Source organism: Anguilla rostrata, chromosome 13, assembly GCF_018555375.3.
Source record: "Anguilla rostrata isolate EN2019 chromosome 13, ASM1855537v3, whole genome shotgun sequence".
NCBI classification, from domain to species: Eukaryota; Metazoa; Chordata; class Actinopteri; order Anguilliformes; family Anguillidae; genus Anguilla; species Anguilla rostrata.
In genome coordinates, this window is record NC_057945.1 from 36,677,375 (window position 1) to 36,700,851 (window position 23,477).

Below are 23,477 nucleotides of genomic sequence, written 5' to 3' on the forward strand. Positions count from 1 at the left end.
CCACCGGCCAAACATCTGACGGGATTTCTAAAAAAAAAAAAAAAAGGTTTGATGGGCATCAGATGGCAGATGCCTTGTTTTTAAATCCTGTTTTGACAGGACACAATTTCAGCTGGGTTTTCACAATTGGATTTTTCAATAAACCCGAAACAGACGTTTGAAATCCCCGACAACGGTGGTAGAGCTCAGTTTTATCTTTTAAGGTTTCACGTAGAGGGCTACAGATCTCTACTGTAGTTGTGATCAGGGTGGATTTTAATACCAAAAAGTCTGTAAAAAAAAAAGGGGGGGGGGGGGGGGCAAGAGCACTGAGAACCCGCAGGATACTTACTCATGGTGTAATTATTTTTCTCAATGTGAACAACAGTAAGCAGGCGATCGATTAGTAAGTCTTCTGACTGCTATAAAGGGGTAAGGATGATTGATATCATGTGGATTTATTACTTCTTTGGACTTATTTTTAGCATTCAACTTTTGGCAGTCATGTCAGATATGATGTGTTCCCATCGTTCGTGCACAGTGTTATTGAAACACAACTACAGACATGTAAACGTGATAAATCAAAAAATAGTTTTGCTATTGTGCTTGTGTGTGTGTGTTTGTTTTCGTAGAAGGAACAGAGTGGGGCTCAAACTAATATTTCATAGAATAAACATCTCACAGCCAGAACACAAGTAAGAGGTCAGACATTTTAGAGAAAATGAAATGGCTTTACTATAAAGAAAGGCGTTCTCTAGTGGATTAGTTTCTGCCTCTCGTTCATACACGCATACATAATGAGTATGTTAATATGCCATTTTTTGTCTTTTTTTGTTCAAATCTGATGTACCTTTCAAACACTGTTCATCTTTCCTGTAGGAGCAGTGCTTCAAAGCTGCTTAGGTACAGTTAAATTTACAATAGAAAATAAATATTAATCGATATAAAACAATTCCTAAGGCTAAATATATGAATAGATATGTACTGTGTATGGTGGCAATAATTGTAATAATAATAATAATAATAATAATAATAACAATAAGAAATTAAGACATGAGGTTATTCAAATAGTAAGCATTTATGATGCATGTACAAATGTCCAATAATTAATTTTAATTAATTTTATGCATTATTACTGTGTGTTCCTTATGACTAGTTCTTTTGGACTGGATGAGCAACAATGCCCTTAAAATGCACAGCTGACAATGGCTCTTCTTGAAAAGTGACTAGCTCCTGTGGTGAGGAATGGCCTAGCTGAACGCAGCCAATGCGTACAAGCCCAGGTTGAAATGATGAACAAACTGGCCTTTTCAGCAAATCAACACACGTGGACAAAAAAAAACAATTTCAAACAAAGGACATAAGAAAGCAGTGAGCATCGACATGTACACAAGTTCTACATTTTCAAGTGTCCTTTGGGGGACATCGAGGAACAATGTGGAGGGCCTCGAATACTCTGGGGGGGGGGGGGGGGGGGGGGGGGGCACGCTGGGGAGGAGGAAGTGGTAGAGTGACGTCGAGGGGAATCCAGGCGTCCAAGGCAAGTTCAGGGTAAGTGTGATCATCAGCCAAAGTTGAACTTCAATGTGGGGTCTCTTTCAGGGGGGGGTGGGGGTGGGGGGGCAGATAAAAACAAACTCACCCCCCCATTCCCCGCCCCCTCTTATGTCCGTGTGAAGGCATGGGTGCAGACGCCGCACCGGTAAAAGGTTTTGTTGCCGCGTTGGAAATCCCTCAGTCCGGTGTTTTGTGCTCCGTCGGGTCATCTGTGCTCGGCAGCCACAGTCCCAGAGACCCAATAGGGGAAAGAGATGCTGAGGTGTCCAAATCCCCAAAATAGTTCTGGAGGATATTGCTTTTGAGGTTTTTTTTTCCGGAAAGGGAAAAGGAACACAGTGGAACAGGCACGGAACATGAGCGGGGGGTCGGGGGGGGCTTGGACCTCACGGCTACCGTGAAGACGAAGGCATCGCCAGAGAAACCGCCGGCTAAACAGCAGGAGGCTTTAGTCTGTGCATCGAGCCGCTGTCACAAAGAGCCGTCACCAGGCGTGGTGGTGGGTGAAAGGCATGATGGGTAATGAGGGAGCAGAGCCTCCGTGTAGAATTACCGGGTTTAACCGTTTGCAGGCGTAATAAAGAAGACAGAAAATGCGCCAAGGACCAGAACTTCTCAATTACCTCAATTAATGCCATTTATAAAGTTGTGGTTCCTTCGTACCAGGCGCGCACACACACACACACAAAGACTTATTACATACGCTTGATTATGGCCCGATAGAGAACTTGATATTTAACATCTCCCAGGATCTCTCTGATTTGTCCACCTCCATTCCTGAACGTTAATTGCTTTCATTTTAGGGAAGGTTTTTGGGGAGCTGCTTTTTAAATAGAGGAGAACCACCTACACGCTACAGGTGCTGAACATAATGACGAAACAAGGGCAAAAAAATAAAATAAAATAAAAGTCAGCCACTGGGGAGGGTGGGGGGGGGGGGGAAGGGGGGGGCATTAAACCTGCCCCCTCAGGGTATACTGACTTTCTGAGTGGATGTGGGTACACAGTAAAATGCCCAGTGTTCATTCAGCTCTACCACAGTACACTTGGGAGTCCCAAATGGGACCGCATGTACTCTGTGTAAGAGTTAATTAAAAAAAAAAAAACACTGAACATTTTACTGTGTACTTGTAAAAGTGTGTATGCAGCTTACATGTTCTTTCCTACTACTTCATAAATAATTACATAGATAAAATATATAGTACTTTGTGTTTATCCCAGGTCCTATTTATAACCAATAAATATAAAGAATATCTCCCTTTTTTTGCATTGTGTCAAAGTCATAGAGTAAATTCTAATATTAACATGTAATACAACAGTTATACAACAACATCAATAAGAATAACACTAGAGAGAGAAGCAACAGGTTTGTGACTGCAACGTTTGTCAACAGCAGAAATTTCTGTTGCCACAATGCTGTCCGCTATAACGATTTAATTTTGTTGGTTGTAATTTTGCGGAAACAGAAACGTATCAGGCAGACCGCGTGCACGTTTCACCCCCTCAATGTGACGCGATAGTACAACGATCATCGTTAAAATAACGTATCTGACTAATAATTCATAAATTAATATCGACATTATAAACAAAATGTAATTACAATTAATATAGATTTCTAAACAAGTCGAGATGCCTTTTCAGTCACGGTTAATGGTGTTCGAGTCTAATGGAGTCATTATGACGGTATGAATGGCTAGCTAACACAATACTGAAATGGGCTATGGTGATAAACGTTAGCGCTCATTACGGTCAGCTCCCTTCCTGGTGCAGCGTGTTTTACGGTGATTCGTCTGCTGGGCAGTGCATGAACCGCGCTCCAGACTGAGGGGAATGCATATATCTTCGGACGGCTAATCGCTGGGAGACATCAACTGTAATTTCCGAGGAACATCTCAGGCATCGAACCATGTAGCTTTTCTGTCCGGTGGCCTTGATGATAACATAGTTTCTAAAAAGCGATTTATAATGTTTCTTTTGAAATACTCCCCAGGTGGATTATTATGACCTAGCGCAGTGATCTTCATTCCTGGTCCTGATGGGCCGCAGGGTCTGCTGGTTTTGGGGTTTTTTCCACCTTAATATCAGTACCCAATTCAGACTAAAGAAACCAGGTGAGGTGAGTTAACTGAGTAACAGACTGCTTTAATTTATCAATTAAGTGCCGAGTAAACACAAAAACCAGCAGACCCCACGGCCCGCCATGACCAGGAATTAAGATCACTGGCCATATTTATACAGAAAATACCCTCCTGCATCATTGTTCAGCCTACAGTTCCCTGCCTGCCTGCAAGGCAGAGATTATCTCACACTGTAGTACATTTAAAACTTCAAGAGCTAAGTGTAATTATTCTCGGGAAATACAGACATGTTCTTGACCCCTGGCAACAAAATATCTTTTCAGATCAAAACAAACCTTGATCGGCATTTAGCCATGCAATAAAAATTTTTTTTTTTAAAACGAAGAAAAGTGGGGGAAAATAGCATCGCTTGCTTTCCTACAGGAAAAGGCAACCGGTATCACCGATGTGCAGAGGCAGTCCCACCGTGTGAGGACCTGCAGGTTCGGTACTGAAGGGTGAGTCCTGAAAGCATGCCCACGTGTGTCGGGGACAACACTTTCAGCTTGAGGGCCGCAGCGGGACCAGGCTAGGAGACGAGAAATTTTAGCGAGCTACCCGTCAGGTCAGGCGGCCCAAGATATCTCCAGAAACGCTTCGTACCGTTTCGCTACCCTCTTCGACCTCTTTGTTGCACTACAAGACTACCATGCTTTAGAATAATATCTCATATAGTGTCGTTTTTTTTTGTTCGTTTTTTTTGTTTGTTTTCCTTTTACAGGGTACGTCAGGCAGCCCACTCGCAGGCCACAGTGATTATGCTACAGCAACAGCCATTCAAATTCTCTACAGACTGGACGAAAAAGAAAGGACTACACATACCATGTACATTAACATTGAAAGTAAAAGATTTGTTACTGGATTTGTAGTGCTGCCTGCCTAGAAGAGAAGAGAAAAAAGACCCAACAAGGAAGTGACATTTTGTAACCCAACATGAAGCAAAGCCATTGGACGGTAGTACAGAGTGCATAGTTTTGACGGGCACAGAGATTGTGCCAGCACTGTTCACGGCATTTAACTGTTTATTTACTTACTCAATTTATCAACCAGGAACCAAGATCTTTCATTGTGAATATATCAATATGATAAACCCATGCCAGTGTCCTGGTGATTGGATGGCTTGTAACGTACAGCTGATATGTTTGTTGACAGATCTGGCAATTTTGCTCTTCTTTCTTTTGAAGCTAGCAACAAAGAAGGAGGGGAGAAAGGGAGAAAGTAAATCCTCAAAAAAAAAAAAAACCCCAAAAAAACCAAAACAAAATGGCAGAAAAAGCAAAGCCACACAAAACGGGTGAAAATCCCCACGTTTTCTCCTCCCCCCCTTACATTGTCCTTTAAGTCCCGCCCCCTGAATAGTACACCGAGGTCTGTGCAGGGGAAGAGGAGTGGGGGGGTGGGGGATGGGGGGGGGGGGACTGGTACTGACTCCAAAAAAAAGTCACCTTTGTGGGCCAATTAGGAGCCAAACTGTAGTGGCCGTGGCAAGCGCAGGTGTCACGTCCTCCACCCCCTCCCTCGGTCACTGAAAGTGGGTTCGTCCCTTAGGGGGTGGGACTCTGTGGCTTCCTGGCATCTGGTTGGTAAGTGTGTGTGTGTGTGTGTGTGTGTGTGTAGATGCGTGTACAGCACCCACCGTCCTCCCCCTTCGGGAGGGGGCGGGGCAGGCATGTGGGGGGGCGGGGCTATGCCAGGGAGTAGATGGCATTGACGGGGGAGGTGGCTTCGGAGCTCTCGTTGCCCTCTGTCTCCTCCTTGTCCTTCTTGACGGTGTACTGGCCGATGAAGGAGCCGTCCTCGTTGAACTGGCCATCCCCGCCCTCGCCGTAGTCCACCAGGCTGTCGTCGCTCTCCTTCACGTTGCCGTCCAGCGAGGCCTGGCTGCCCTGCAGGGGCTTGTTGTCCTCGTCGCTGCTGGAAGGCGACAGGGGGGGACAAAAGTCGGAGGTCAGGGGGACAAAGGTCAGGGGTCGGGGGTGGGGGGGGACCAAGGTCGTAGGTCAGCCCCGCTTTCTTTCGCACCGGAGGTTTGCAGAGGGTACAGAGCTACTCAAAGTCAACCGCAAGTTTTGGTGTTGGGGCAGCCATGCCGTAAACGGGAGAACTACAGCCTTAATTCCCACATAGTGCACTGCCATTGGAGCCTGGACCATGATGCACTACTCAACCTTGTGATACTTGAGCAGGCATCCAGGAGCACAAATTGATATTAACTGCAAAATGTACTACGCACTGTATGCATGCATGTATGTGTGTAAGTATGCATGTACGTTTCGTACGTATGCTCCAAAAAACAAGTAAACAAAAACAAATGTACACTTTAACTGAGGTTTCAAACCGACTTTACAAAAGCAAGACTTTTTCTTTTTTTTTTTTACAGAACGTGTATCCCTGGATTTAATGAACCCCTGGACTTAATGAAACTGGCCAGAGGGTAAAATGTTTTAATATAGCACATGATTAATATGAGGTTTTTTCTTTTTCAGCATGGCACTTCATCTTAAGATGACATTGCAGTTTTTGGATTGATTAAATAAGTTATTTAGAAGCACTGGATGAGAGACCCAGACCACTAATCCTATCAGAGATTAAGATTATTGCGCTGCATGAAAACAAATGGACACAAGTTTTAATTAAATGTTGAGTGCTTCTGTAGTGCAAATTTTAACCTTCGCTAATCTCAATAAAGGAAAAAAACGTGCAAAACTAAACCCAAATATAATATACGTGATATGCTTTTTCCCCTCTTAAATAATGCCATGATGGACATAGTAATTATTATGGTGAATTAAATAAGTTAAAGTAAGGAAAAAAATAAAGAAATAAATTACACAAACAGAACACCATTCAGCAGTAAGAACAAGAATAAAAACGTTCCTTAATACATTACCACGTTTTATATTCACAGCAGAACAAACTTGCAAACAAAATGTATTAAAAAAGAAAACGTATTTTACTGGGAGGAATTTAATTATAAATATACAGTATATATACTCTAATCTCAGCATTCTCAAGTAACATGCTGTGCCATATTCCTTTTACACCTGCGGGATGGGGGGGGGGGGGGTGATGCCTCATGCAGCATCATAAGGAACCTTCTGGATCAAAACAGGCCAGCCAAGAGTAAGAAAATATCATTTAAGCAAAGAAGTGGTGCAGTGCTAGCAGTAGCAGATGCAAGACTCGGTTAAGTTCGGTTTTTAGTTTTTCACTGGTATTCCGGGGGGGTGGGGGGGTCCACTGTGAGTCCGTGTGAGGCTTCTTGCAGAACCGTGAAGCAGGTAAATTTGGGGAGGGGCCACCAAAGGTTACCAAGGTTACCAGGAGACAGGGCTCCCCGCATGCAACATGCTAGGTTACCATGTCAACCGGATAAGTGGGCAACAGAGGTCAGAACAAATAGCGATCTATGAAAATAGAAACACCAACTGCCACCTCTGGCCCCAAAGGACTGACTCTTTCAAGCTTTTAAAAAATATCACTCATAGCTTGGGTCAGATTCAAAGGCATTTTACTGAGTACAAGAGCTGGTAGAAGATACTGATGAGAATAAAACTAAAAAGTGCACAAACCGTTTATTTTGTTTTAATCGATTAATCTGCGGAACGGCAATAGCTTTGGGGTTAATGTGTTAATCACACTCTCATACGTACCATCTGAAAGGACGAGCGGGAACGCATTTTTTCCTAAAACACGCATTGAAATAAGACCATTTATTAAGTGGAATCTCCATTTACGGCCACACCCCTTGTTCATTGAGTTTTCTTATGACATGATGTGCGCTTGACCTGATGAAAACTCTGGAAATGTGGGACTGGTAAAAAAAAAATAAAAAATAAAAAAGTCTGAGATCTTGTGGGGACCAATACTGTTCAATCTAGCCAATTCTCCACATTTGAAAAGTACACTTTTTCAAACGTCTTTCAAATGAGTCAATGATTCATTTCCAATGACTCATCTCCTGGCTTTGGAGCTGTCACCAGAACAGCCTTATGGCATAAGAGACTCTATGAAGAGAAGGGTGTTCCTCAGACAAACCCTAAAACCCAGCAGTTTTGGCCTACTGAACCTTTAGGATTATGTTCATTCATTAGTCAATGAAATGAATAGATTTGTTTTTTTTCCAACATGGAGTATATGTTGATTTAATGATATTGGTTTAGTCACTACAATTTTTTATTTTTCAAAAATATATAAAATACATAAGTGGGAGAAACTGATTTATTTTGTTACGTGAAGAATTTAGAAAAAATGTGATGATAAATGGATTATAAAAGACTAATCGATTAAAACTTGCCGCATAAATTATAGAAATAATTATCTATAATAATTTAAATAAATGGATAAATATTAATCCAGGGAGGTGATGTGCATCTCGGGGTTAACAATTGAGGATTTGCGTTAGGATGCCATTATGATTCTCTTCTCATACCTTTCCAGAGACCTGCGTTTTCCAATGGGAAAAGAGAACAAGAGGCACAAAAGGGGTTGGAAAAGAAAGAGAACAAAAATATACAGTGAGCAAAGAAGAAAGCAGAGGAAAGGTAGAGGTAGAGAGAGAGACAAAGAGAGAGAGGGAGAGAGAGCGAGAGACAGACAGAGAGAGACAGAGAGAGAGAGAGTGAGACAGTGAGAGAGGGGGAAAAAGAGAGAGAGCGAGAGAGAAAGCAAGAGACAGCAAGAGAGAGAACGGGAGAGTGAGAGAGCAAGAGAGCAAGAGTGAGAAAGAGAGACAGAGAGAAAGAGAGAGCAGGAAAGAGAGCGTGAGAGAGTGACAGAGAAAGACAGAGTATGTAGAGAGAGAGAGAGAGAGAGAGAGAGAGAGAGAGAAACACTGCAATGCTACTGTAGCTGTACTCTGTGGCATTAATAACACTGACGCTGCATGGAGGAACACCAGGTGATCAAACCTCATTCTGTGAGGGCCCTGTTAGTAAAGGTCACAGGAATATAAACTGCCACACAAAAGGTTTCAGCACATTTCGAAAATACAGCATGCATCCAAAGTCATTTACATTTCAACAGCGTTTCATTCCAAAATGTTAGCATTTAAGTGCCAACATGTTGAACGTTTAACACTAACCTCCATTAATTGTATAGAAGTGAAAATGTGAAATACTGCGTGAAAATTTGTTTTTGAACTTTAATGTTTCAAAGACAAGTTTTAGGCTGTATTTGCAATATATTGTTCAGACATTTGTGTACAAAGACATAGATGTGAACAAGTGCTACATAATTTAATTTGAACAAACACATTTTTCACTCTAAACAAATACACTTGAGTCCTTGTTTCTAAATAGGTCTCACACGACACCAAGACAAAAGTCTAGCAGTGCAATACCAAAATAGATTTTTTTTTTTTTGACAGTTGCTTGGCACTTCCTGGAGACATGCATCACAGAGGAAAGCATTCACCGGTGTGTTCATCCAGTCACCGCGTATGAACTGAATCAGTCCCACACCTATCAATACACATGCAAAAAAAAAATAAAAATAAATAAACACTAGGACTTCAACAATTATCTGGTGTAGTTGTGGGTCAATTGCTATTCACTATAACTGAGTCTCACTGCTATTACACAGAATACTCCTGCAGGGGTGTCAAACAATGATAACTGCCGTCAGAGTTATTTACTGCAGTCCCCAAAGGACCTTGTTTTGTCTGTCCTATTTTCAGATCTTTATCCTAAGAGAGATCATTTTTAAATGTCAGCCACCAAACAAAAAAAAAAAAGAAAAAAAAAAAAAAAAAAAAAAAAAAAAAGAAGGAAATGGAAGTGATTAAACAAAGGCACCGTGCCGAGCACATCAAAAGCTGCAGGCTTTCAAAAACGAAAACTTTATTCGCATGCGCCACGACACCTCTCCGGATAATTGATCGCTCCATTCTTTCTGAAAGTGCCTCACTAAGAATTCAATACCATCCGAAGATGCGGGAACCACGGCGATGGGACGGGAAATCAATGGAATATTGATCAGAATGCATCTCAATTACATTCATAAACCCGAACTCAAACCACAAGAGTGGGGGGGGTAAACAATACATAACCCCCCCCCCCACCCCCCACCGTGGATTTTTGTGTTTGACACCCCTGGGAGATGGAGGCGGGAGGAGAAGAAGGGGGGAGTGGACTGGCCAGCTCTGACCTCAGTTTGGGGAAAAAGTGACTGTGGTCCTGCTACAGACATGCTCGGGTTCGATCAGATGCCGTGCGGGGACCGAGTACCTGTTCTCATTCCTTACGTTAAAGCAGCCATTGGAGGAGGGGGGGGGAGAGAGGGAGAGCCGTGAGCTTAGAGGTCAGTAGGTCAGTCTAAAGACAGACACACACAATCTGCAGCACACAATCCACAGTGAAGAGATCACAGCTCTGCACAAATGTAGTAAAATGAAGTCGTACGGTAGAGCTGGGCCATATACCGCAACGGCAATCATCCAATCATTCATTGGGTAATGAAAAAACAACCAATCGGCAGGTGGTACAGCTTCCCAGTGATCAAGTGATTTTTTTTTTCCAATCGCATGGAACCTGCAAGGCCTTGCTGCTGATTGGCTGTCTTATCAATACCCAATAGATAACAATGGTGACGTTTCCCCCTCCCACTCCCTCCCCCCCCAGAACATTTTGCATGGCCTGTGAAGTCTGAAAGTTTACTACCGCATCAGGTATAATTAAACAGACAAAAACGAATAGGAAAGGCGATACACCACATGGTGGTGATGGCCGGTATTGCATGCGATAATTATCACCACGGTTGATGGCTCAGCCCTATTGTACACATATTCCCACATATTCTACTGCAGAGCCTCCATCTTAAAGAGCCTGGACAGGAGATACAGCAGCAACCAAATCAGCTATCAGTGCTGAAGAACAGACGAGAGCTGAATCTCGCATCCGAAGGCAGAACTGACAGAAATGAGCACGACTCCTTTGACAACTTGCGTCCTTCATCAATTCACAGCCTGAAAAACTGACTGTGACAGACAACTCATCCATCACCTCCAAGTGCAGTCAAATAAACGAGGAATGGCTTTTTTTATTTTTACTTTTACAAGATTGATACCGTCTGCGCTCAAAGTTAACAGTGACACAGACACACACGATGAGAGTCTCGAACACCCACATAAATATGAAGACCCAAATAAGACCTGTTCAAACACACAACTTTGCCCTCCAACTGCATTTTTTTTAGGCGGCACTGGCCAACAGAAACGTGTCGTGTTTGCACAACATGATTTATCCGGCTGCCCGCTGATAGCCAGATCACAGGAGAAAGGCCCATTTTGGGCCCTGTGGCCCCTGGCACACGGCTGTTTGGATTAGCCAGATCACAGGAGAAAGGCCCGTTTTGGGCCCTGTGGCCCCTGGCACACGGCTGTTTGGATTAGCCAGATCACAGGAGAAAGGCCCGTTTTGGGCCCTGTGGCCCCTGGCACACGGCTGTTTGGATTAGCCAGATCACAGGAGAAAGGGCCGTTTTGGGCCCTGTGGCCCCTGGCACACACAGGAGGGCTTTGATGGCTGACAGTGGTGTTCACACCAAAGCCTCATCCAGCCAATGGCAGATTCTCTCTCTCGCTCTCTCTCTCTGTCAGCTGGAGCAGCTGAGTTCATGGCCGTTTAAGACAGCCTGGAGGTGGAGATGAAGCATAAGGTCACAGGTGTAATTAAATCCGTGGGGGGTAAGGGGATGGGGGGGGATGGGGGCCCAAGGCCAGACACGAGGCTGGAGTGGGCTGGATTCTCCCGGCAGGAGGTCCAGCCATGCTGGGGGGTCTACGAGGCAGACCGCCTGCTTTGAAGAAGTATGAATCGGGGGACCGGAGGGCAGGCCCCTCCACCGACAGGTCATAACTCACACTTCCAGGGCAGTATGAGAGCAATCAATAACCACCCCCCCCCCCCCTCCCCCGCCCCGCCCCTCCTGGGGTCTCTCCCGTCTCCTGAGGGTGCGTGTCCTACAGGGCGACTGACAGCACATTCTCAATTTCTGCCCCGGCTGAAAAAACCGGTCCTTATTGTCCGTGAACGCACACGCACCACACACACACACACACACACACACACACACACACACACACACACACACACACACACACACACACACACGCACGCACACACACACACACACGCACGCGCACACACACACACACGCACGCACGCACGCACGCACGCACACACACACACACACACTCGCACGCACGCACACACACACACACACACACACACACACACACACACACACACACACACACACACACACACACACACACACACACACACAAAAATTATGTCTTTCCACCGCTTAAGGAGTCTACCCAGGAAACGCATCGATTACAAGGAAGAAATATCCGCGACGGACACGTTTTACGCTTTCAAACGCACATCCGTCAAGCCTTCGCCGCGCGTCCGGTAAGTGATGGTGAGCGCGCTGTCGCTCAGGGGCTGTCGGTAATAAGCTACCTACCGGTAGTCAAAAGAGCCGTCCTGGTCCTTCTGATCCACCGCGTCCAGCGGCAGGTCCTTCTTATCTCGCACTGCCAGGAAACACAGAAGAAGAAGAAGAAGAAAAAAAAAATAAACGGAAAAGAAAGATTGTTATTAGCGTGATTATGATCTCTGGATTTCCCGGCAAGAGCGGCAGCAGGTAAATAGTCACGACCGCAAAGATGTTATTTCTCCAACAAAGAGAGAGAAAAACCACCAAAGGAGAGCGCAGCAGTTCACAAAGGATGACGACTTGGGCAAGATGTACCGGCTCTAGATAACGGTGGTGATCTCTGGGAAGGCCTCATAGCAAAGATTACAGGGGATGAACGTGGAGATATTACGCGTTTGTGTAATATTTGGTGTAAATGTAATATTTAGGTCCAGAAGACCTTCAGGCGAAACATTAAAAAAAACGGCTTAGCTTCCAGGAATTTAAAATAGCTTTTTTTTTTTTTTTTTTAGGAAATGTCTATCGTTTGATTATCTAAAGCTACGCATGACTTGGTGTAATATCTTTTGTATTCTACCCCAATCAGAGACGTCCAACATACTCCTTATATAACATAACACACATTGTGCAAGCCATTGGTAGATCTTAGGTTAATGGAAACAGCTGGAGCAAATGGTTTTGAACTGGAGGAAATCTGAGGAAATTTTAAGAGCTTGTCCGAAACCAATTATCAGCAAGCCAGATCATCACGCTGCACATCTATCTGTCTCACGCACAGGGAGTGAGCAAAAATGGAAGTGGAAAAATAGTGTTGAGTTTTTTAGATTAATACCTTAAGAAGGCAAGGCTCATATCAATCCCTACTTAATGGAGCTGAGAGATCATATTTCACCCCAAGGTAATGTATTTATTTGCTGTCCAAGATTAAAACGCCCCCAGTCCAGAGCACGGGTATTCACCCAGTGGTCTGAGGAGCACGACACTGATATCTTAAATGCGTTACGGTCTTCTCAGTCACCAGATCTGAACTCAATCAAGCATGCAATATTCTAGACTGATGCTAAAGACAGTTTAGATTCAAATCAACCAATCATGAGAGGACTGGCCTCCGGATGGAAGAGTGATGTCATAATGCTCCCGTAGAAATCCACATGCAGGTGGAAGGTGCACACAGGCCACACCCATTCTGTTTACATCAGTGGTTCCATTTTCTTTCTTGTTCAACACCTGCGATTCTCAGCATTCAGAAGCCTTTACACCACAGGTGTCAAACTCCAGTCCTGGAGGGCCGCAGTGCCTGCTGGTTCTCGGGGTGCTTTTGGCACCAGTGGTTCATTCACGCAGACACTGCCGCCCCCTGGGAGTTTAGCTCAACAGCCCAGCTTTATGCCCTTTAATACAAAACTGACATGAATGAAACGGCATAAAGAGATGGACAGACCCATCTGCAGAGCCACAAACAGGGAGCTGAATCGCAGGGCTGAAAGAGAAAGGTTGAGTAAAACTCAGAGCCGTCCTCGCGCACATACCTGGGTACTTCCCCCCTCGGCTCCTCTTGATGAAGCAGACGATGAGGAGGATGAGGACGAGCAGAGCGATGGCGCACATCAGCCCGATGAACCAGCCCTGCGTGGCGATGTCCACCTCTTCCTTAATGAAGGCTGCAACGCGCACAGACGCGCGCACAAACACACACGCGCACACACACACATACGCACAGACACGCACACACGCACGTACACAGACACGCACACACACACATGAACATAAACACGCACACACACACGCACGTACACACAGACACACACACACACACAAACATAAACACGCACGCACACACGCACGTACACACAGACACGCACACACACACACATAAACATAAACACACACACACACGTACACACAGACACGCGCACACACACACATAAACATAAACACGCACACACACACACGTACACACAGACACGCACACACACACACATGCACACACGCACACACGCACATATAAACATAAACACGCACACACACACGTACACACAGACACGCACACACACACAGACGCGCGCACATGCACGCACACACACACACACGTACGCACAGACATGCACACACACATATAAATATACACACGTACCCACACGCACACACATGCACAGACACACGGACACAGACACACACACAGACACACACGCACAAACACACACGCAAACACGCACGCACGCACCCACAAGTGGGGCAGAAAGAGGTAAGTGGGGAACACAGGAAAAGAGAGAGAGAGAGAGAGAGAGAGAGAAAGAGGCGAAAATGAGATTCAGGCACTTGGATCATCCCAGGCGGTCGATCGAGCTGCGAGCGGACGCGCAGCGAACCGCAACGGCAGAGCGACATTTCTGAGCTGCGATCCAAAACCGGCCATTTTTTAACCGACATTTGTTTAAACCTGCTTCGGTTCACAGGGAGCAAACACACACACACACGCGCGCACACACACACACGCACACACACACACACACACACACACACGCACACACGCACACACACACGCACACACACACGCACACGCACGCACACACACACGCACACACACACACACACACACACACACACGCACACACACACGCACACACACACACGCACGCACACACACGCACACACACACGCACACACACACGCACACACGCACACACACACACACGCACACACACACACACACACACACACACACACACACACACAACACACACACGCACAAACACACACACAGACACACACGCACGCACGCACACACACACACACACGCACGCACGCATGCACGCACGCACGCACACACACACACACACACTCACACACTCACACACTGACACGCGTGGCTCGGTACACCAGGGTTTCCCTTGGGCACCATAATCCGGTCCAGTGATAAGGGAAGCTCTTTTATCGCGTGGGTTTAATATGCATGCGCTTCACACTCTCTGCACCCACAGACGAGCGGCTTCACACAGCTGTACGCTTCATGTAAATACGGAGACGGCTGTGCCTTGGCAGGCTCTCACAGTATTTACTTATGAGAGTGAATTTGTGCGATTCCCGAGCCTTCGGGCGAGTGATCAGATCGTTCGGTATTCATGAACCCGCGCTCCGTCGCCGAAGTCTTCTGAAGAGCAGAGTTGGGCTCTCCGGAGCGATCGGGACGTGAGATAATTAAACTGAGAGCACCCAGGCTTAAGAAACCGCACCTGCTCGTTTTTAACCCCCCCCCCCCGGCCCCCTCCCCCTCCCCCCCCCTGGTTTCCATGCTGAAGGGGGCCCCTTTCAGTTCTGCCCCAGAAGCACCCGAAACTGTAGGCCCTCTACTTCCACCCAGGCCCTCTACTTACACCCAGGCCCTCTACTTCCACCCAGGCCCTCTACTCACACCCAGGCCCTCGACCTACACCCAGGCCCTCTACTTACACCCAGGCCCTCCACTTCCACCCAGGCCCCGAGGTGGAAGCGGTTTGAGTGACAGGAGGAAGACAGCAGGACTCCGCCTTTATCGGCACCGCGTTCATCGCGGCTGACGGAGCTCGACGACGACGGCCAACCGCCGCCACGGCCGGCCTTGCGCATTCAACAGAGCTCGCTGGGGCAATTTCGGGGGGTGGGGTGGGGTGGGGTGGGGGTCATGTTGATTAACCCCCCACCACCTACCCCCCCCCCCTCACCCCGCCTACCCCCCTGCCCTAGCCCACGGCCTCCCTCACCTGCACTCGTCTCAAAGGTGACGTAAGTGCTGCTGACGGCGAGGCGGTCGCGGGAGAGCACGCGCAGGTGGTACTTGGTGCCCTCGCTCAGGCCCTCCAGCTTTGCCCGCGGGACGTTTTTGACCACCGTTCTCCTCTTTGTCCCGTTACCTTGGGGACAGAGGGGTGGGGTTTGGGGAGGGGAGGGGGGGTGGGGGAGGAGGACACAAGAGAGGCGCCGGTCAAGCGGAGGGGCGTGGCCTCCCGCTGCCGCACGCCTGTGCGGGGCGGACGCGGTCGAGAGTTTCGGTGAGACCCGCGGCCCCGCCCCCTGTTTTATGCAGGTAACTGAGACGGCGAGGGTGCCGGCCCCGCCTCCCAGCGTAGGCCCGCCCCCAAACTTACAGCCCCGCCTCCTAACTTGCAGCCCCGCCCCCTAACTTACAGCCCAGTCAGATCAGGACACGTAAGTTGGCATTGAGAGGAGGCAGTCTGAGCTTTAAAAAAAAAAAAATTTTTTGGGGGTTAATTTTCAGTGGTTACAGCAGCTTGCATATGTGCTATGGATGAATCTCAGGAGAGAAGCAAGAAAGATATTTTCAGCAGGGAGCGGGGAACAAACGGTTCGGGGAAACAGGTGTGTGAGCAGCAGAGAAACGGCGCCTGCCGTGTACATATTTAAAAGTTTAAATTTTCGGGGGGGCGGAATCGTGAAGCTACGACATCTGCTGTATCAGGCACACCAGACGCACACGGATGCTAACGCTGTAGCATTCTCCAGTCACACATGCTTTTCTCCTGAGAATCACAAAGAGCTCTTAAAAAGATAGTTATCTTATCTGCTGGTGGGGTGGGTGTGGAGTGGGGCGGGGCGGGGGGGGGCACCTCTATCTCAATTACCTGCACACAGGCTTTTATCTGAGCTCAAGAAACAGCGGAGTCTTTGCCTGAAGCACGGGCATCAAACTAAACTCCCAGGGGGCCGCAGTGTCTGCGGGGTTTTACGTGGTTTCCTTTCAATCGGCTGCCAATTAAGGCCTTAAACAAAGGGGCGTGGATTCACGAGCCAATCGATGAACCAGACGACACCACGGAAAACCAGCAGGCAGCGTGGCCCTCCAGGACTGGGGTTCGACACGCCTGTGGCCCAAAGCAGAAGTCCACTGGCAGCCGGACAGGACACACACACAGAGAGCAGCCTTCGGGCAGAACGCACCGCACGGGTGACGCACGTCCTTCATGACATGAATGAGCGTATGACATCATCACAGCGGGAATGGCGGCGCTGACATGCAGAGAGGACGGGTACGAGAACCCGACCCAGTCCAGCTGCCGAGAAACGCTGTTTCCGGAGAGCGGCGTTCCGCACAGCTGAACACGTGACCCGCACGGTCACACGACACACCTTTCTGATCAGGGTGGGAGGGGTGGGGTGGGGGTGTGGGGTGTGGGAAAGGCAACGACCAATCGCGTTTAACCGAGTCACGTCGTCGTCACGTCACGTGACGTTGCGGAGAGACCGCGGCGAAGGACACGCTGTCGAAACTGGAGGAGGAGGAGCGGAGCGGGGCTGCATTCCAAAGCGAGCGACCCCGAGCGGTCGCAGACACAGAAGAGCGTTTCGCGCGCGGGCGGGCGTGCGGGCGTGCGTCCGGCCGGCCGGCCGTTTCTCATCTGCGTGTGCAGCGTCATGCACGCAGACGAACAAGGAAGTCGTAGAGTACACGCCATACGCACACGCGTGTGTGTGGTGAGAGCAACAGTACACAGTCAGACAGCCCCTGTCTGGAGGGGGTTAGTGTTCATGGTTCATGCGGCATGCAGCGTCTGATAGGCCCACAGGTGGGGTGGGAGGGGCAACTGACAGTCCAACAGGAAGTGGGGTCATCTAACAGGCTGGCAGGACCTGTATCTTCCTAATGGTCTATACCAGTTTCCCTACATGGTCCTATACACGTGTTACCTCCTAATAGTCATACGTGTTACCCCTCCCTAATAGTCCATACACAGTGTTACCCCTCCCTAATAGTCCATACACAGTATTATTTGATCCATCCCCAACTGCAGCTATAGTACAGTAAAGGCTAAAAGTGATTCAAGCTTAGGAACCTGGTGATGGGGATTGGGGCTTTTGTAGGTAGAAGGTGAATAGAGGCAGCTTTTATAGGTAGAAGGTGAATGGGGGCAGGGGGCAGGTGTGTGGGGGGGGGGGGGGCTTTTGTAGGAAGAAGGTGAATGGGGGTGGGGGGCCCTTCCTGTAGGTGTGTCCCTGTTTTTGAAAATGTTCCATGAGATTACCACCAAGGGTGACCGTGAGTCGCAGTGCTCATTCTCCTGCTGAACCGAATTTAAAAGTGACCTAACAGGACATTTAAATGAGAACACACACGGGTCGTTATGTGCGCGTGCATTCAGAGGGAGAGGCGGTCTGTAGGCAGGGGCGAGCAGGACTGCATTTGATTGGGGCAGCCTGCCTTTTCAGCTCAGGCAAACATCCATCTTCCACCAGCGAAAGTGGATTATCGATAGGCCTCCAGAAATGACCTTGAGTCGGAGAAATTAACTGAACCTCACTGCCCCCCCCACCCCCCCCCACCAAGTCCCCCACCCACCACCACCTCTCCCACCCACCCATCCACCCACCCAACTACACAGCCTCAAGTCACAAGGTGTCTCCAAACTTGCTGGACAAATCAAATGTGCCGGTTTATTTAGTGAGGAGGGATTAGTCCTGGGGCCAAAAAAATAAAATAAAAAAAGCCTGTTATGACCGATCACTGGAAGCTGAACACCAGCGAATCGGAAGCCGGAGAACAGGGCAGCGTGGGATTGAAAGCGGGAGTGGACGGCCAAACATGCCCAAACAGCCACGACAGACCGACTGCAAGGAAGAGAAGCGCCTATTCAATCCAACCGCAATGCGGGTTCTCCTCAACTTTGGGAGAATTTGTTTCCCCCTTCATATCATACCACAGCACAACAGGGAACAACTACACAACAGTTCCTTTAACTTTCTCAGTAACTGACCAACTCAGAATGTTGTGTAAGAAATAAAAAAAGAGTAACACTTGTGTTACTGCCTCACAAAAAGGTACTACAACACAAATCACATTACGGTTAGATTGAATAGCATCAAAAGACTCTGTAGTAGATGTGAATTAGCATGTCTTTCGCGAGGTTCTTTCGCACTGAAAAGTATACTTATTTCCCTTTTGTATATGATTTTTTTTTTTCCGGAATTATATTGAAAATTTTCGAAGCCATGAAAATTTGTTCAACGTACAGCCAAAATGTTATGTTCACCCCCTGGTCAGATAGGTTTTTTTAATGAATGCGTCTCCATAACACAGTATCTAAAGGGAACTTTCACAGCCGTCAAGGAAACAAAACTCCATTATCGACTCGTTCCTGCTGGGAAATTGAGTTTTGTGGAAATTCGCTGAGAAAAATGTGACAACGGCTTTCTTTCCGGGCTTTGAGAAGTGTGAACTGCCCGCGCCGTGTGTATGGGCGAGAGCTGAAGTACTACTGCAGTCATCCAATCAGCCTTCAGAGGGAAACTGGGATAAGTCCAATGGCATACGCTTAATAATAATAATAATAACAACAATAAATAAGTGAAACCCAGTTTAGTTGCAATCTCTGAACACAGAGTCTCAATGTAATCGTGGAATGGACAGGCCTCAAATGGGATACCCGTCCCGACATCTTGGTTCCTTAAGTCAGTGGTTCTCAGAGTCCTGGTACACTTATAGGCCTCAGATCCATTAGAAACGGGGCGCAGAACATTCGTAACGTACCCCATGCACTACGGCATCCAACAACACGCAAACGTTGCAGCCAATTGGGCTGACACTATGCTGTACGTAATCAAGCTCAATTTATAAGTTTCTTGAAAACAGTACCTTTCCATTAATTAGATCTGTTACTAATATCAAGTCAAATGACAGTTATTTCGTTAATAGTTTACAAAACCAAATTTTACGTTCTAGGCTATTTTCCTCCCCCAGCTAGTTCCAGAGAACTCTGAGAAACACTGAATTTTCTGTGTGAGGTTCCCTTTAGAAACTCCTCCCACGATGTAAGGCCCCTCCCCCATTTTCATTCAACCTATCACGTTTCTTCCTTACTGTCCAGAGTGGTCTCTACCACAAATTCACAGTTGTCGGGAGGGAAGTTGTGATTCCAGCTGACGTTAGCATAGTCACTGTTAGCCTCGACCGTCACATTCCAGATCTGTCGTCCTCCAGCTGCTACATGGGACACATCGGAGAGGAGGTCATTAACCATTAAGGGCAGGGAGAGACACACACATCGGACGGACAGACAGACACAGGCTCCCTGTGCCAACACCCATTGACATATTCGCGGAGACCAGCACACACCCGCACACGTGCAACCAGGGGCGTCGCCAGGGAATTTGGGGTCCCGTGAGAAGATCTCACCGTGGGCCTCTCCACCACAGAAAATCCAATGTTCTAATGTGTTTTTGAGAACTTCTGTCGGTCAGAGCCCTTGGGATAATCCTAAACCCCCCCCCCAACCCCAACCCCAACTCACACCACCTCCCCCTCCTCATACGGCACCACTGCATGCAGCACGCACGCATGCACGCACACACACACACACACACAAACACACAGGCACATATACTCACACGCTCACACACTCACTTTGATGTGCTCTGATGGGACTTAGCCTAAGACAGCCTAGTTCTCTCCGCATCTACAAAAGCACTTCTGGGATCGATGTACTGCTCTGGCTTTCATAGAAGATGATCTTACATCTCCATCGTCCGCACTTCAAAAGCTGATTTTTAACGAAACCGAAACGCTAAAAACAAACAACTCTCGTGCTCTTTGGAGGAAAATAATAATAATAATAAAAATAATAATAAAAAACGGGCACTTTCTTTTGAAAAATCTGAACGCAGCCTTCATAGACGCTGCTAATTGAGGTTATAAACCTCGTTTACGCTAACAGTTAGCCTGAGTACTCCAGGGATAGATTTACACATAGCACAAGCCTTTCCTTCACACTGTCAGGAAGGCTGTCAGAGGGACTGATTTAGTGTAAGCAATGATCGATTACACTTCAGGGTTTAGATCCAAATATCTGCCCATACCAGATCTTCACCAAGCTACCAGTGGCTACCAAGCTCAACTCAACACTCGACTTTAATTACACTGCAACAGTGATAACCGTACAGAGGGGCAAATCTGGTCAGGTTTGCATTTTACTCCAGAGTTTGGGGGGGGTGTACATCGATCAAATCAATGAATGTTGGATTGGATTATGTTCGAGAACAAGAAAATGACCCACGTTCATATACTTCTGTTTGATGAGTTAAATGAGGTCAGAAAATTGCTAATTGCTGTGTTTTAGAAATGTGAATAGAATGCAGTCTGTTGCCAGCTATTTGGGCGCCAGGACACAGTTCCCTAATCGTACCGTGTGACCTACGTCGTCGTGAACTCGGCCACTTGCACATGGCTAAGAGCGACTCTTTCTTTTCTGCCATCAAGCTAAAGACGCCGGGCTAATTTCCCAGGCTGCTGTGCTGAGACTCTGGCCGTGCTCCAAAACGCATCCTTGCATACAGCGCACGGCCTAAAAAAAAAACAGACGTCTTTGGCAGGTGTATCAAGTGCTGTTTCAAAGCTCAATTAGACAAAGGCAAGCGTGCATTAAAAAAAAAAAATCCCTGGACGTGCTTCTCACGAACTCAAGGGCTGAAAATCATAGCGTCGCCCGACGGACTACGGTAACGACGTTTCTCGTAAAAGGCTCAGCCATCGGGAGCCCGACCGACTCAAATCCAGGCGACACAGAGAACAGCCGAGCGGAGGGATGTGCGTGCAAACACTAGCGACCGAAAAAAGGCTGAAAAAAGGTAAGCAGAATGCTTCTTAAAATGGGGCGAACTCGGGAACGAGCGAAAACGCGGGCGCCCCGATGGGACCCGCAGGGGCGCGAGAGTGGGGATGAACCGCTCGGGTAAGGGAACAGAACCGAAGGTCTGCCGGCAAACAACAGGCATCTTGCCATGGCACTGTACTGGCTTCTTAAAGACGCCATACACACAGGATGTCAGCTTGAGTCTGAAAATTAACTCAGCGTGATTCCAGAAGTACCGGATTGCACTGCAAATATATAAGGGTCCGTTTTCCTGTTGCAATTGTGAGTTCTTGAAGGTACATTATCCCAATAACATAAATACAGCTTACACAAAGACATGGCAATAATACATACCCCATACATGTTTTTGTGGGGCATGGGGCCAAACTGGGTTATGTACAATATCCCTGGAGGACACAACTAACCACTGGCTCAGACTTTAACACTCTACGTGTCATAATTTCACACTCTTTCCGTAACCAATCAGTTTCTAAATGGAAAGAACAGATACGATCGGCTGTCCCCCTGCATTTCGCAGTAACCACAACTGCGCTGTTGTGTTGTGGTAGCCTTGGTCAGTGCGTTTGTATGTGTGTGTGTGTGTGTGTGTGTGTGTGTGTGTGTGTGTGTGTGTGTGTGTGTGCGTAGAGGGACAAGTTTGGTGCGTGTAACGCCAGGCAAGAATGACAGAAGATGTACCCAGTACATCCGCACGCTTGGTTGTAACAGTAGTAGCAGTGGTGGTGCTGGGGATTGTTGTGGCTGCAGTACTAGCAGTGGTACTGGGGGTGGTAGTAGCAGTAGCAGTAGTAGGGATGGTGGCAATGGTGGTAGGAAGGGTGGTGGGAACACTTGTGGGCACCAAATCATCTGTGGGCAAATCTACAAGGTAGGGTAGAGAACAAAGGTTAACAAGAAAACAAGTACACAACACTACAAGGGAATCTGACAACGGCAGCAATTCAGCAAGATGGAATTCCCAAAATTACTGCACATGTAGTACAGATCACATCGTTTGTTTTTTTTATATTTTAAAATGTTTCTTCCAGAAAAAAATTGTACACTAAAATGCCTTTTTTAAAACTTATTTTATGACTACATTTTTCATAAAACCAATAGTCATAAAGAAAATTGCAGCTGCAATCGTTCCATCAAGCTGCAATCACAGTTGAAAGTCAATGTCAATCCAGAATGCCACTGCCCCCCAGTGGCATAAATCTGCTATTACGAGAACCTGAAGGCCATGAACAGGCCATGAGCCCTTTTAAAACACTATTAATGCACAGGTAGTTATGGGAAATCCATAGATCAATACACACTTCTGCTGAGCGAGTCAAACGAGGAACCTTGAGAAATGAGCCGTCACCGTGCAGCACACGCTGTGCGGCCTGCGGTTCTGTGAATGAGGAACACACCGGATTCACAGCGCCGCAAGGAGAATGGACCGAACACATTCACAGATCCCACCTTCGCTTCATCAGGATGACGCACGTTCAGAAGCTCCTCTCACCCCAGGCTGACCCCCTCCCCCCCCAGAAAAGACTGCAGTTCTCGCAGTCGTCCACAGAAAGCAAGCGGGTGATGGAGCATGAGCATCGGCGAGGCAAACACAGGCGTGTGGCTGCACGGCGTCTCCCCGCGGGTCGCCGCGGTAACGCGACAGGACAGGAGGCGCGAGGCTCGTCGGGTGCCAGCGACGGGTCAGCTCAGAGCCCTTCTCGTATAGAGACGTTTAACCGACGCCCGGCTGGCGTTGGCCAGCTGC

General features: G+C 47.4%; 1 protein-coding gene across 20 annotated transcripts in view; it reads right to left on the bottom strand.

Moving 5' to 3' along the window:
* Nucleotides 1-689: 689 nt before the first annotated feature.
* The window catches only part of nfasca (neurofascin homolog (chicken) a), a 103,423-nt gene continuing 80,635 nt past the window's right edge, over nt 690-23,477 (bottom strand). For 12 of the 20 annotated variants that reach the window (XM_064306696.1, XM_064306705.1, XM_064306704.1 and 9 more), the window contains 6 exons: nt 22,412-22,594; nt 19,945-20,067; nt 15,836-15,985; nt 13,625-13,756; nt 12,123-12,192; nt 690-5,567 (listed from right to left, as the gene is read on the bottom strand). In XM_064306696.1, the coding sequence (XP_064162766.1) occupies nt 5,339-5,567; nt 12,123-12,192; nt 13,625-13,756; nt 15,836-15,985; nt 19,945-20,067; nt 22,412-22,594 (887 nt within the window). In that variant the 3' untranslated portion in view covers nt 690-5,338. The remainder of the gene's footprint in view (nt 5,568-12,122; nt 12,193-13,624; nt 13,757-15,835; nt 15,986-19,944; nt 20,068-22,411; nt 22,595-23,477) is intronic. The other 8 variants (XM_064306710.1, XM_064306712.1, XM_064306711.1 and 5 more) reach the window with 4 other exon arrangements.